Below are 13,578 nucleotides of genomic sequence, written 5' to 3' on the forward strand. Positions count from 1 at the left end.
CATATTAGTAGTAGTTAATTTTGCCATTCAGGACAGGATAACTTCTAGTCATTCTTTGACAGAACACAAGAAAGTACATGGGCTGGGGATATTATTACCCCACTCCTGCTTACAATACCATTTTGAATGGTATATTGATAAAATAAATCCAAAAGTAAAAAAAGGAAAACACAGAGCATGGTCATAAGATGGTGTTTTTAAGTTTCCACTGGCATTAATGATTTGTATGCTAACACCAAAAGAATTAAGAAGCAAAACTCATTTAGTAATTTATTTATTTAACTGAGGTAATAATTGGTAAGGCTGTTTTAAAAGCCATTACTTTTCTAAAGATATGAAAAAGATGAATTCATTTTTAAAACAAATTAAATAAGGTAACAGGGTTTTTTTTGTGTCTGTGTTTTGTTTTGTTTTGTTTTAGAGAGAGAGAGAGAGAGAGAGAACCCGTGCACAGGTGTGGTGGGGGAGGGGCAGAGGGAGAGAGGGAGAATCTTAAGCAGGGTCCATGCTCAGTGTGGAGCCCAGCGCTGGGCTCGATCTCACAACCCTGAGATCGTGACCTGAGCCAAAATCAAGAGACAGATGCTTAACCAACTGAGCCACCCAGGCACGCCAAAATAAGGTTAACACTTTTAAAACCAAGTCAAATAAAATATATACAGCACTGGTACCTGCAATTAGATAACTGTAAATCTAGGTTCCACATGTCTCTACATAGTAACTCTCTCGGACAGGCTAAGTAACTCCTCCATAAATGAAACAAGTGCAACACTTTCACAGCACTTTGTTTTTCATCCAGATGATTCAAGTTCCTTTTTAGAAAGGGCACTTCGATGCTTGTTTGTGGGGGTACGTGATGTCAGCCACCTGCAGGCCCTTCTGGGCTTTCACTGCAACTTGAATCGCGTTCCCTCGTGGTTTTCCTGCCACGCTGCACATGGTGGATATTTGTGGCCACGGCTGTCTCCCCCACCGCAGTGAGAGCTCCTTGCTGTCTTCATCGTCACGGCGGACCCATTACTATGCAGACAGCCTCACACTGAACGAGCGCTCAAGAGCTGCCTATTTAATTATTAATGCTTCTGGTCCTTGTCTTCTCACTGGCTTTCTAACAAACTAAAATTTTAATAGACTCAGAAGAAAGACCAGTTCACATTAATGAAAAGCTTTAAAAATAGACCATTTAAAGTCACTTGTTATCTTATTGCTTCAAAAGTACTTGAATGACCGTCACTAAACAGGTAGGGGGTGCTGGCTAGCCATGCAGAGGAGTGCGGCTCGAGTGGCCAGCAGGCTGTGGCAAGTTCTTAGCAAACTTGTCCGAGACCGGGTGTAGTGACAACGGGACAGGTTCTGGAGAGACTGGAGTCTGAACCCCAGCTCCTCTGCTTGTTCACTACATGAAAGTGGGTAAGTGCTTTAACCTTTCAGGCAATTTACAGATGGGATTAAAATATGTCAAGCACTAGGAGAGCTGAGCGCTGTGCCGGCGATCTGGCAGGTTCTCAGGAAATGTCAGCTTTCTCCCATCTGTGGTCTCCATGTCTGTTCACAGCATTTCTTACACCTAAACCACACGTACCAACGTCTTCAAAGCCTCCCTCTTCCCTACCCTCATGTCCAATCAGATGGCGAGCCCTGTTGTTTCTCCTGCGGCAGCGTTTCCTACACAGCTCCCCTTGTGCTGGGACACGAGAACGCCCAAGTGCTCTGGGGTCATAGAGGGCTCTAGCTGCCTGGGGAAGGAGGGTAATCAGCCTGACAGACCAGGGGGACACTGAAACAGTTTTGAATAATTAATAGAGTTTCTAAAAGAGCAGGAAGAAAGGAGGCCCCTAGGCGGGCCATTTCAGGTCAGGGGGGAAGACGTGTGAATGAGCTCCACAGAGTTGAGCACTTTTGGAGAGTCATTCATTTGTATGGCTGAGGAAAGAGGGAAATTGGGATAGGGTCAGCAAAGGTTTAACAGATGAACAGGAGTCAGATGAGAAGGGCCTTACACCCAGAGTAGGAAGGTGTCCCCAAATTCCCTGGCCATAATAGACAGCTCCCACTATGTTGGTACGTCCTTTTGCTTCTATCTTTATTATAGGGCTTTGCACGCTTGGCCTTTGTTATGACTATTCATACGAATCTTATCTACTACACTTCTGGACCTGTTCGTCGAAGAAAGGCGCTTTGCCTCTATCTGCCCCCTTCAAGAAAAAATCTAATGCCTTAGACATGGAAAATGCTCAACAAGTATGTGTCTTATTAAATCTGTCTACACATGAGTGTTTTCAAATGGAAAACTATGTTTTACTAAGTATTTTAAATATATTCCTTATAAGATTATTTATATCATCATTTTGCCAAAATGATGATAAAGAGGACTTATTAAAACAACGGTTAGCTTTCACTCAACTTTTTCTGAATTACAAAAATTTTAAATTAGTAGGCTCTGAAGTACAGAGATGCCATGATTACAGCTGCTTGTGCTGAGTGTATACTAAATGACGTATACTTTTTTTGCCTTGAACCTGTCGTTACAATAACAACATATACCTGCATCAATATTCATACATACACAACTTCAACTGAACACTGAGTTCCTCCGATGTCTGAGTCACTGTATTTACTGGGGATATAAAACCCATAGCCCCTGCAGTAATTATACAACAGTGTGCTATGTTTATGTTCAAGATAAAAATGAAACAGAAAACCTGAGCTTCACAGAGTGAGGTAGCTTGTCTAAGTTTGCCAACCAGTTAGGGGCCAAGGACAGATTCAAACTCTTGTCTGCTGACTTCAATCCAGTTCTATTTCTATTATAGTTTTCTATTTCTCAGCAAGTACCAATATGCTCACACTTAGGAGTGGTTTGGCCAAGACTTACCAACAACTTGTTGGGAGAGGATTTTTACCTGAAAAATGTTGGTTTGCTCTTAAGTGATTAATTATCTTGGCATCGCTAAGCGCTGTGCTTTATCTAACAACAAATCTAGACAGCAGGCCTGACACAGAGCTTTATACTAGTGAGTTATTTAATTAATGAAGACAGATGTGGAAGTATGAGCAGCACCCCACCACCTGATCGAGCAACTACAAGACCTGTGAAGAAAGGCCACTAATAGGCACAGCTGTCACAGAGCTCATGAATTTGTAGGAATACCATCAAACCATTTCAGAATCTCACCCAGTTAAACGAGATGTCAATTAGAAGCAAGAAATGTAGGAATAGCAATGAAAAGTGATGAGGCAAGTAAAAAAGTGAAAAGGCATGGAATCTGCAGGCATTTAGGACAGATGTGTGTGTGAATGTGTGTGCATGCTTGCATACGTGTGTATTCCAAATGCATCATCATTATCTGATATCATTTATAAAGGCATCATTCCTCAAGGGAAGACCTAAATAATACATCATTTCCTTCATTTGTAAATGGTAGGGAAGGACATGTTTTAGAGACTTAAATTACAGTTGGTTAATAATTTTAAAGCATCATATGAGTTAACTTCTTTGACATGTAAAATTCAGATATGACTTACTTTTGATAAAGCCAGAGAGATAAGAAATGTGATTGCTTTACAGCTACTAATTTTTAAAATTTAGGCATACAGTTTTCATGTGAATGAAAATGAATATTAGACAACACTGGTTAAATAATCCTTATAGGTTTTTAGAGAGTATGATATGTTGGAATATAAAAAATTCCCAGAGTCATTCGAAACTGAATATTTTTATAGGTTAAAATTACTCTTTTAAAAATCTGGTTTTAAATTTATCTTTATATTTTCTTTTATTTGTTCATCATTAAATGGCAATATTTCGCAGGACACTGATCATTACGTCCTGTCCCACGTACCACCAGAGGGATCTAGGAGACTTTCAGACCCACTCAGACGAGACCCAACAGCCGGTTGTAGTGCGCCATCTAGTGGCTAGAGGAATCACGGCCGCCTGAACGTAGCTTGCTTGTCCTGCATTTTAGAAATGCTGTGACGTATATTTTTAGAAAATAAGAGAATCGTAAACAGCAAACCCAGATTCATAAGACTATTTCCTCCTAAAATTTATATTTAAATCACTTAATAATCAATACAATTCTTAAAATGAAATGAGGGAAATTCATAGTACATGCTGGCTATGTGTAATAAAGGTATAAATGACCATGAACTTAACTATACTGCATATTCGTTTAAATACAATGTACACTGCTCCATGCAGAGGAGAAACAGTTCATACCAGTGAATAGGAACAATGTACCTGCTATTAACCACGTGTACAGGATTGCTGAGTGTTTTTTTTTTCCTTTTTACCATATCTGAACCAATTCACCACAGAAAAGTGTTTGTAAAGGCAGTTAAAACTGGTAAAATCTTTATGTTATTACCTAAACTGCATGGTCATGACAATACACTTAAATTATTTTCAAATTTAAAAAGGCACTTTTTAGCATTTCTCTTTAAATTGCTAATATCTAAAAAAATGTTCCTCTTTTGCACTTCTCCTAGTGTGTTTAATTTACTGTTCATGCTCTAAATAGATGACTGATCATGTACTAATAAAGCACAAAAGATCAAGTGTTAAAGGTAAAACGAACGTGACTTTATCAAAGGAAATTTCTTATTGCTACTTGCTCACCTCCCATAGCGTGCGTACTTCTCATAAGTCATCTGTTATAATCCCAAGCTCTATATTCATTGTTATTGGTCACACACAAATAAGTTACGCAAAATGCCTGAAGCAAAGGTACGGCTAAGATACTTACTAAGAGCAAAGCAAGCCAAACTGATTCCCTCTATAACCAGTGTTGACTTCATTTTGAACACAAAGTTGAAAAATCTCGTATAGAATTGTAAATCAGAAACACGTAAGGGCTCACTTTGAACCAAATTTCATTCGTTATTTTTAAAAGGACTATTAATTGATAATTTAGGAGGCTACGTCTTAGGGAGTAAATATCTCTCTGCTAAGCGGATGAATGGATGTGGCATGTCTTGGTTTGGAGTAGGAATTCCACCAGGAATTTGCTGATGTAGCTGTGAGATCAAGAAAGAGGGACTGGAGGTAGGACAGTTAGATGGATTTTAGCTACTGGTTAATGAATTAAGACCCACTTGGATGGAAGTCTCTGGGATCACATCTCAGAGCTTTTTCCTTAAACCTGTCTTACTTAACACCTGGCAAAAATGGAAAAGCTGAAGGAGAGATATACTAAATGCAAGGTGGGCGGGGAGAGGTTTCAAAGTCATCTCAACTGATTCTGTCCTGTATCTCCCACAGGATATCATCCAGCCCGCAGCAAAATGTGTCCAATGAGAGGAAACGCACTACTCCTGAGGAAGCCGGCCCTGAGGGACAGGTCCAACTACCAACACAACATTGCGGGTTTAGCTTTAAAAGAAATCAGTTACAGGTACAAGGGATGGACAAGATGTAGATCTCAAGCAGTCTTTAAGGACTTAACAGAGAGTCAACTGCTAAAGGACTTAATACTATTTTTACATTTTAAGAGCTGCCCATTAACAAGACCTCTTCCTTCAATTTGTGGTGCGGAAACTTGAAAAGACACAGTGATGTGTTAGAATGTATCTAGAAAAACATGGCTAAGAGAACTGAGGGTATGTAATTTGGAAAAATGAAGATGCTAGTGGTTCATGATGGGGTTGTGAGGGGCACCAAGGCCGGGGAGTGAAAATAAGAGTTCTGGCTGAATGGATAGTTGGAGCTATTCCATTCAACCAGACGGTACTGGGAGCCAAACAATCATAGAGCCAATTCAATACTGATGAGACGAGGACTCTGCCCTCAGAAATTTCACCCAACTTGTCTTGCAGAAGAGTAAGCTCACTGCCATGGGAACAATACTTGACCAGGAGCCACCATTGCACAAAGGGGATAATGACAGCTGGAGGCACGGGTGTTGTAAGGATCAAATAAAATAGAAGACATGTACGTGTGTAGAAAACTACGTCGTAGCGACTTGTTCTTTGTGAGGGATGACACTCAAGGGATTCCCCAAGTTAGGAAACAAAGTAGACTCTGTGGCGTATAAGGTCCATGTGGACCCTGTGAGTCTATGATTTCATCTATTAATAACCCAAGCTAATTAATTCTGCTTCAACATTCAAAGTTTATGTTGCTTGGAATTATAATGCATACGTCATGTCTCCCCTACTTCTACAGTATATGTTAACCTACCTGTAAGATGCAATCCCTTAATGCCATGGGGTTAGATCCTTTACTAGGCCCCGGTTAAACCTTTTCCTCTCATCCACTGTTCATCACTTGGATAAATGGAATAGAGGTGTTTGTGTACAAATGAGGCTAATATGTATTTCAGAAAGTTCAAGGAATAACTCAAAATATATGATGATTTACTGAAGAAAGCTTCCTCTTTTTTTTTTTTTTTGAAACAGAAATGCTCCTGTTAAAAGTCAGTAATATGACCTGATCATACTTATGACTGTTCATTATCTACCGACAGGATGGAACATGCTTCTTTGACTCTCACGTTTTTATACTCATTCTTTGCCTAAATGGTAAAGAATTGATTCAAAAATAGTGCCTAAGAGATAGATGAAAATCTCTCCTGGGGAAGCTCAGAATCAATGGAGAGGCAAGAATCTGGAATTAAGTAGAAAAAGGAAAAGGACCGGGAGCAGGGATCAAAGATGAAGAGGCAGTTTGCAAAATGGGCTGAATTACTAGAAGTATTCGAAGTATATGTTACATGTGAGGTGAGCAAAAGTAAACTTCAGATTCTACAATGTTTTTGGACCTCAGACAAGCCTCCTACACCAAACTTCATCACATCCACACAAACGATGCCCTGTCACAACATGTGGAGCCAGGGCACAGTCTCTGTAGAGCGGCTTTGGCGACCATCTAACAACATGACTAAGTAAATGGCAATGAACGCTGGCTTACACGATTTTGCTACCTCGGCCGAGAAATGGTGTTCATAGTGTGGTTAATTTAATATATTTGAGATGGCAGTGCTATTCACATAGCCCAGCGGGAGTCTGCTACCCTTGAAGTTTCCACGTAGAGGCAGGTGCTGATCTGATTCCTGTCAAGGGGAGTCCCTGGACTCAGCTTGCTTGACCTGTGGCACGTTGCTATCAGGAATTAACCAGGAATGCGTCTGAATGAATTTCCCTCTTCTATCTGCTCCTTTGAGCTCCACACACTCTAGTCACCATTTTTCCTAGAAAAGGTAGTGTAATTGTGGGGCCCTCTTTCCACCTTCAGTCTCTCCCCAGAGCCTCCTGCGGGTGGCTCCCAGCAGGACCCAGGAGCCAAGGAAGGCGGGGATGCCGACTAAGGAACACACAAGGCACAGGATGGAAGGGGTGGGAGGGGGCTAAGTAAAGAGTCACTAGGTTATTTCCTGGGGCGGGGGGAATGGATGGATGGGGAGGTATGGACGGTGACAGAGTCAGTAATTCACGCATGATCTCAATTTCTTTCTCTGTAAGCTGAATATTAAAAATCCTCTCTCTATACATAAAATGCCAGTGAAAATCAAATGGAATCATGGGACAATATTTTTTACACTCCTTACAGTGCTATATATATGTCAATTTTATTTTATTTTATTTTTTTGGTTTGTTTGTTTATTTGGGGGAAGAGACTGAGGGAAGAAAAACATGATCTAAGTGGTGTTTACAATGCTAACTTTAAGAGGATAGAACGATTTTGATTCGCTTGTTCTTTAGTGTGCTTTGTGGATATTTTAGAATCTGAGAAATTAGACCATGGTTAAGTGGTAACACTGATTATAAAAATGGCTAGACCACTGTGTCATACCATCGTAACTGTCCTTAAGACACAGAAGACATACTGCATTGGTTGCTAAGGTTCACTAAGTCTTAAGTCTTTTTCAACGGAGACAGGGAGTAAACTTCAGAGGGCTGTCTAACGAGCAAGTATAAAACACCATTCCAGTGCACTCAGGACCCTGGAGTCAAGCAGTGGCCCCTTTGGGACTTTCACTGAACAACCCCCTACCTCCCCCTCCCCCCCCAGTGAGAAGCCCTGGGACACCATACCTGTATGTGTCCTTCGATGAGCCTTCAGGTGAGAACTTTTCGTGTATACTTTGTTGCATCCCTCAAAATCACATCTGTGGATACGCCGTTTTCTGGAGTCTGGGGATTCAGACCGTCTCTGGCGTCTTGTGCTCTCAATACTAAACGGTGAAATTGAACTGGAAAAAGAAGAAGTGGAGTCAGACAGTGAGCAGCACAGCACTGTTTTGTTTCTAGTGGCATGGGACCTCAGCCTCGTAGGCTGTCACTTCTATAGACTCGAGGCCCCATGGCCGCATTTCCCACCATCACTTCCTTGGACAAACTTTATTTCCTAATCTCGAAGGCAGGCAGCTTGGCCTACTTCTGATAAAACACTCCTCCAGAGAGAAAGACATGCTTAAAACAGTAAGACAGAAACAAAGACGAAATCAAATCCATGGCAGGTGAGTAGATCCTCCTTATCGAAAGGAACAATCTGGAACTTCTGAATGACACTCACAGGGAATATTTTTGGAAGCTCTGCTACAGACGGACAAAACGAATGCATTTAATAAGTAACACGGGGCTCTGAACCGCACGTGACAGCATACAAAATCAAGTCAAATCACAAGGTACATTTCAAAACAAGTGAGGTCAGGCTGAAAGAAATGACATCAGTACATCAATAACATGACTCATGACCAGCTATTTCTGTTTGGTAAAATGCACCTGACATTTAACTTTTCCAGTTGGTGGTTTTTCATGGTGAGGAATAAAGTACATTGTATTTAAAGATTAGCTGTACCACCATTATGAGAAAAAGTTTTAACTACGAAATTTGGCCCTGACTTGCACGTTGTTTAATCTTAATGCCACAGTAGAAAAACAGGATTAGCTTGTAACGTCAGGTAATTGATTAACATGTATTTCTTCAAACCTTAATCTCTTTTGATTGAGGTAGAAATGAAGAATATGACTAATTGTTTTTAGTTACTCATGAAGTTCTTTACTATTATAACAAAATACAACACAAAAGCAATCATCCATATTTCTACTGTAAAAAATTTACCACTGCTCATAGTAGACGTATTTTCTTCCAGCTTTTTCATGTTTTGATGCTTTTCAAAAATAATTTTTATTAGTAAATTACCTCTTTTAAAAAAAACTGAATGACTCTGAGTAAGAGTTCTTTGAAGAAAGTGACGTTTAAGCTTCATGTAAGCAGATTACAGGTAAAGGTAAACCTCCACCCTTGTCTTCCTTCTCCTCCCAGGGAAAACCTCTGTCATCGGTCTTGTTAAATTCTTCTAATTCTTTCAAATCATCCTCACCTATACATATCCACAGTCAGAGAAACTCATAATATTGTTTTGTTCTTTAAGAGACATATAAATATAATATTGTTCATATCATTTTGCAAATTGCTCTTACACTTGCCTTTTGCTCATACAACATTAAGCATGTGAGATTATCCATGTTGATGGCAACTCTGTCGTTTATTTACTTGAAGTGCTATATCCACAACTCATTTAGTCTAAGATGACTTTTTTTCATATTTTGATGTCTTTAAAATCAGATGCTTCTTAGAACTGATGGCTTGTCATAGTTTAACCAGCATAAATTTTTTCTGTATTAGTGGTACACACGGTAATGGTACATTTTACAATATGTGGTATTTTAACTTAGATCAGGGGTTGGTTAACTTTTTTCTGTAAATGGCTAGATAGCCAATATTTTGTTTTGACTTTGAGAGTCATACAGTCTATGTCGTAACAAATCAACTCTGCGCTTGTAGCATGAATGGAGCTACAGACAATATGTCAACAAGGAAGTACGGCTAATGTGCTAATAAAACTTTATTCACAAAACAGTGGTTGTATTTGGGACCAGTGGTTGATGCATGACTTAGATGAAACACGGCGGCAGTCCAGCGAATATTCATCCCAGAGTTTTAAAGCCTATTTCCTAAGCTATTGACATTTAGATTATTTCTAATACTTTACTATAACATTGCACCAGTGAACTTTTTTCCCCTCAATGTTTCCTTCTACGTATGTGCCTTTTAAGTCTGCAATGTATCTTCTCACTTGTACAGATAACAGATTCAGCAAAGCTTCCTATTATCAGCTAAGACAAAATATAAGCAGTGTTTATCTACTTGTGCCTTAAAGAGTTTTATGCAAGATCTTTATTAGTAGAATGAAAGAAAATATGGGAGGCTAAGCCAATTTTTCCAGCCTTCCTATATGAAGCAATGTGGATTTGTGGTTTTCCACATAACTGACTCAGTTGCGGTGACTGGAGCCTAATGTGAAAAAGTCAAAATAGTGTGACTGGCCTGCCCCATGAAAGAACGGCTTTGGTCGCCCTTGCCAAGGTATGCTTTGGCATAGGGTGGGTTTCTTGTGAACAAAACTGTACGTGTGATCATAGAGTAACTTCATTTCTTGACTACCTAGTCATGAAAATAAATATGGAGCTTGTCACTTGGGGAATTCAAAAATAGAAATTTCTCGTCATGATATGTTTTACATCTTCTAAATCAAGAGAAAATGATATGGTTTCTGTTTCCTTCAAATTATAACTTGAAGTCCATAATCAGAATGGTGCGTATTGTACAGTACTTTCTACACACTAATAAGTGTAAATGTAACTATGCATAGTCACACACATAGATTGTTTTGCCTGCAGTTTATTTCAGCTATTTATCTTGCTATGTATTTGTATATACCGAGAAAAGTAAATAATAAATCTGAACTTAAAATCAAGTAACTACTAAGCAGGTCTTTAGGGGACCAATGAAGTGACACTGCTTTACAGTCCAGCCATCATGGAGCCATTTGGCAGGCGGTTGGTTAAGGAGAGCAAAGGCCACAGAATGGCATGATACTTCTTCACCGAGACTCCTGAATTTACACCAAAACAAAGACATGTTAGGTGGACGGCCTTAATGCCACAAAACTTTACACATCGATTTCTTTCATTTTAAAGTAAGATATTTTAGGACATTATGATGAACCACCCCTTAAAGTTATCTACGCAAAAAAAATTTAAAAAAATTTTAAAAAGGTATGTACAATGGATAGCTGCACCTGGCAGAGCTAGCTTGGAAATGATATCCGATGGGTAAAATTTCTCCCTGGATCCCCTTTTAAAATGGCAGAGGCATCCTCAGAAGAGGCTGAAGAACCTTCGGCAGGGCTGCACCTTTCTGAACCATTTATTTGATCTCTTTGTGGAAAGGTAAGAAGAGGTGGGGCTGAGGTAGACAGGGATCAGAAGAGCGAAAGAACTTAAAGTACAGAGGAAGATGGGAAGGCACTCCAAGTCCACGCAGGACTGTTGCTATGTTGGGGTCCACGCATGAACCCACAGATGACAGGCACTGGAGGGGGAAGACAACCAAAGGTGGGGGTTTGGTCAGCCCAAGTCCATGACAGTCAAGGTCCTGTGCCAAGTATCTCTAGAGCCTAGAACATTGCAGGCATTCAAGAAATGTTTGCTAAATTGAATGAATGAATGAATGAATGAGTGTGTTGTCAGGTATTCCTAATTTTTAACTTAATATAACCAATCAGTTAATTGTTAATAAATCCTCAACTGGTGAATTCATCCTTACGAGGGTTCTTTTATTGCAAGTCTTCAGATAATGGTCACTCAATTCTTCACTCTAACTCTCATTTTCCTAAACTTCATATTTTAAATACTATATACATAGTGGCTACGGAATATCACAGATATTCTGGGTAACCATTAAAACCACATGTACATTAGTGTCTCCGTTCTTTGCCCTGAATTCAAGAGGACAGCATTCTAAAGCATTCCTTCCAATTAAAATTCTCAGTGGAAGGCCACTGAGATCCCTCTGAACGTGTATAGGATAGTGGTGAATGAATAAAAATCTTCCCTTTGATCCCAGCAAGCAACTACTGAGCAGGGGAGGGTGAGCAATGATCTTCCTCTCAGCGATCTCATCCTGTCCTGTCCCACTCCCGAGGCTCACACCCATGGGCATTTGGTAACAGAACAGCTATCGTTACTCTTCGGGTGTTTCTAGTCGGCTCTTTCATGCTTTCTGAGCAACGTGCCCTTTGTTCAGAAGGCCCTTCAGGTATCCCCAAATACATGCAAACTGGCTCTGTGCTTCAAAAGCGGGTCTTGCTCTGAAGATGGAAATACCGCATACGCCAGCGTAGGATTCTTCCACTAATCCTTCGTAATGAGCTGCTGCGGTGAAAACGGGAGAGGTACAACAGTTGCCTGTGTGTTCCCAGACACGGTACTGCAGGCATCTACACAGTTCAAAAGAACAATAACTAAAGCCCCACTGCCTTCCCCAGAAGGTTAGGCCATTTGGAGTCGCGAACCAGTGCCTGAGGGGGCCTCGCAGGCACTGTGTTGTAATAATTAGATCTGGAGAGAACAAATGAGTGAATCATGACTTCGGCTGCACAACAGTCCCCCTTGGAATGGCTAGTTAAATTAGAATTAAACCCAGAGAGACTCGAGAAGTCACATCCAGGAACAGCTCTATTTAAATAGAAGGCACTGCATGGCTGCCATGAAAGAAATTAAGGTTAACTGTAATCAGCAGGTAATAAAAGACCATTTGTCACATGTGACCTTAGTGTGATGAGATGCCCTTCACTGAAATTGAAATTTCTATAGGTGTTTAAAAAAAAAGAAAAAGAAAAAGCCAGGACATTCTTTCTAAGGCTGAAAAGAGAAAGAGGACACGCACACCCCAAATTTTAAAACAAGAGCAGAAAACAATGGAATAGAAGGTGCTTATGCAAGTTCACACAGTCAATGTCAACAGGCCTCCCAGGAGCGGGCTGCGGATAACATGACAGCGGACATTTACAGAAGGCTGACCGCGCACCAGGCCTATCTAAACGCTTGAAAGCTTAAGCTTCAAAGCAACTCTGCGAGGTCGGGATGATTAGTGTCCCTCGCTTAAAGATGGGGAAACTGAGGCAGAGAACTTAAGTCCAAGGGTAAAACAAAGTAGGTGGCCACACTACACCAGCATTCGAACCCAAGTCGCTCACTCTAGAACCCAATCTTAGTTATTACCTTCTACAGACTCAGATACAGGTAGTATAAACCAGCATAGGATAAAACAGGAAAACGCAACACCATAATCTGTACTGTTTAAAGTTTCCCCCTAATCCAATTATGGGAAAAAATAGCACATAAAAGCATTCTTCAGTGGAGTCTGCTATAATAAGGCATATACTTTCCTCTTGAGAATTTTAAGGTAAACTGCTTTATAAATACTGCCAGTGGAGGTATTCAGTATGATTGCTTACTATTAATCTACCTAAGAAAACACTTTCCTAAGTTGTAGTGAAAAAAAATATTTACCGCCAGGGAAAAGTTTTGAGAAGGCGGAGTCGGCAGTGGTACGCAATCACGGCTCCCCTGACGGCGGCGGCCACAGAGCCAGCCCCTTGCCTGCCGTTCCAGTGTATTTACGACAGTACCAGAAATGATGTTCAGTTGGCTGCACGACAGAGTTACCTTAAGGGAAGGGGGAGCGTTCAGTTTTAAAAATATGTTTTGTACCATTTTCGAAATTTT

General features: G+C 40.3%; 1 protein-coding gene across 9 annotated transcripts in view; it reads right to left on the minus strand.

The window, feature by feature from the left end:
• The window catches only part of KLF12 (Kruppel like factor 12), a 412,821-nt gene that overhangs the window by 19,008 nt on the left and 380,235 nt on the right, over positions 1–13,578 (minus strand). For all 9 annotated transcript variants that reach the window (XM_019794254.2, XM_011218608.3, XM_019794255.2 and 6 more), the window contains one exon: positions 8,035–8,192. In XM_019794254.2, the coding sequence (XP_019649813.1) occupies positions 8,035–8,192 (158 nt within the window). The remainder of the gene's footprint in view (positions 1–8,034; positions 8,193–13,578) is intronic.

Source organism: Ailuropoda melanoleuca, chromosome 7 (assembly GCF_002007445.2).
Source record: "Ailuropoda melanoleuca isolate Jingjing chromosome 7, ASM200744v2, whole genome shotgun sequence".
Lineage (NCBI taxonomy): Eukaryota > Metazoa > Chordata > Mammalia > Carnivora > Ursidae > Ailuropoda > Ailuropoda melanoleuca.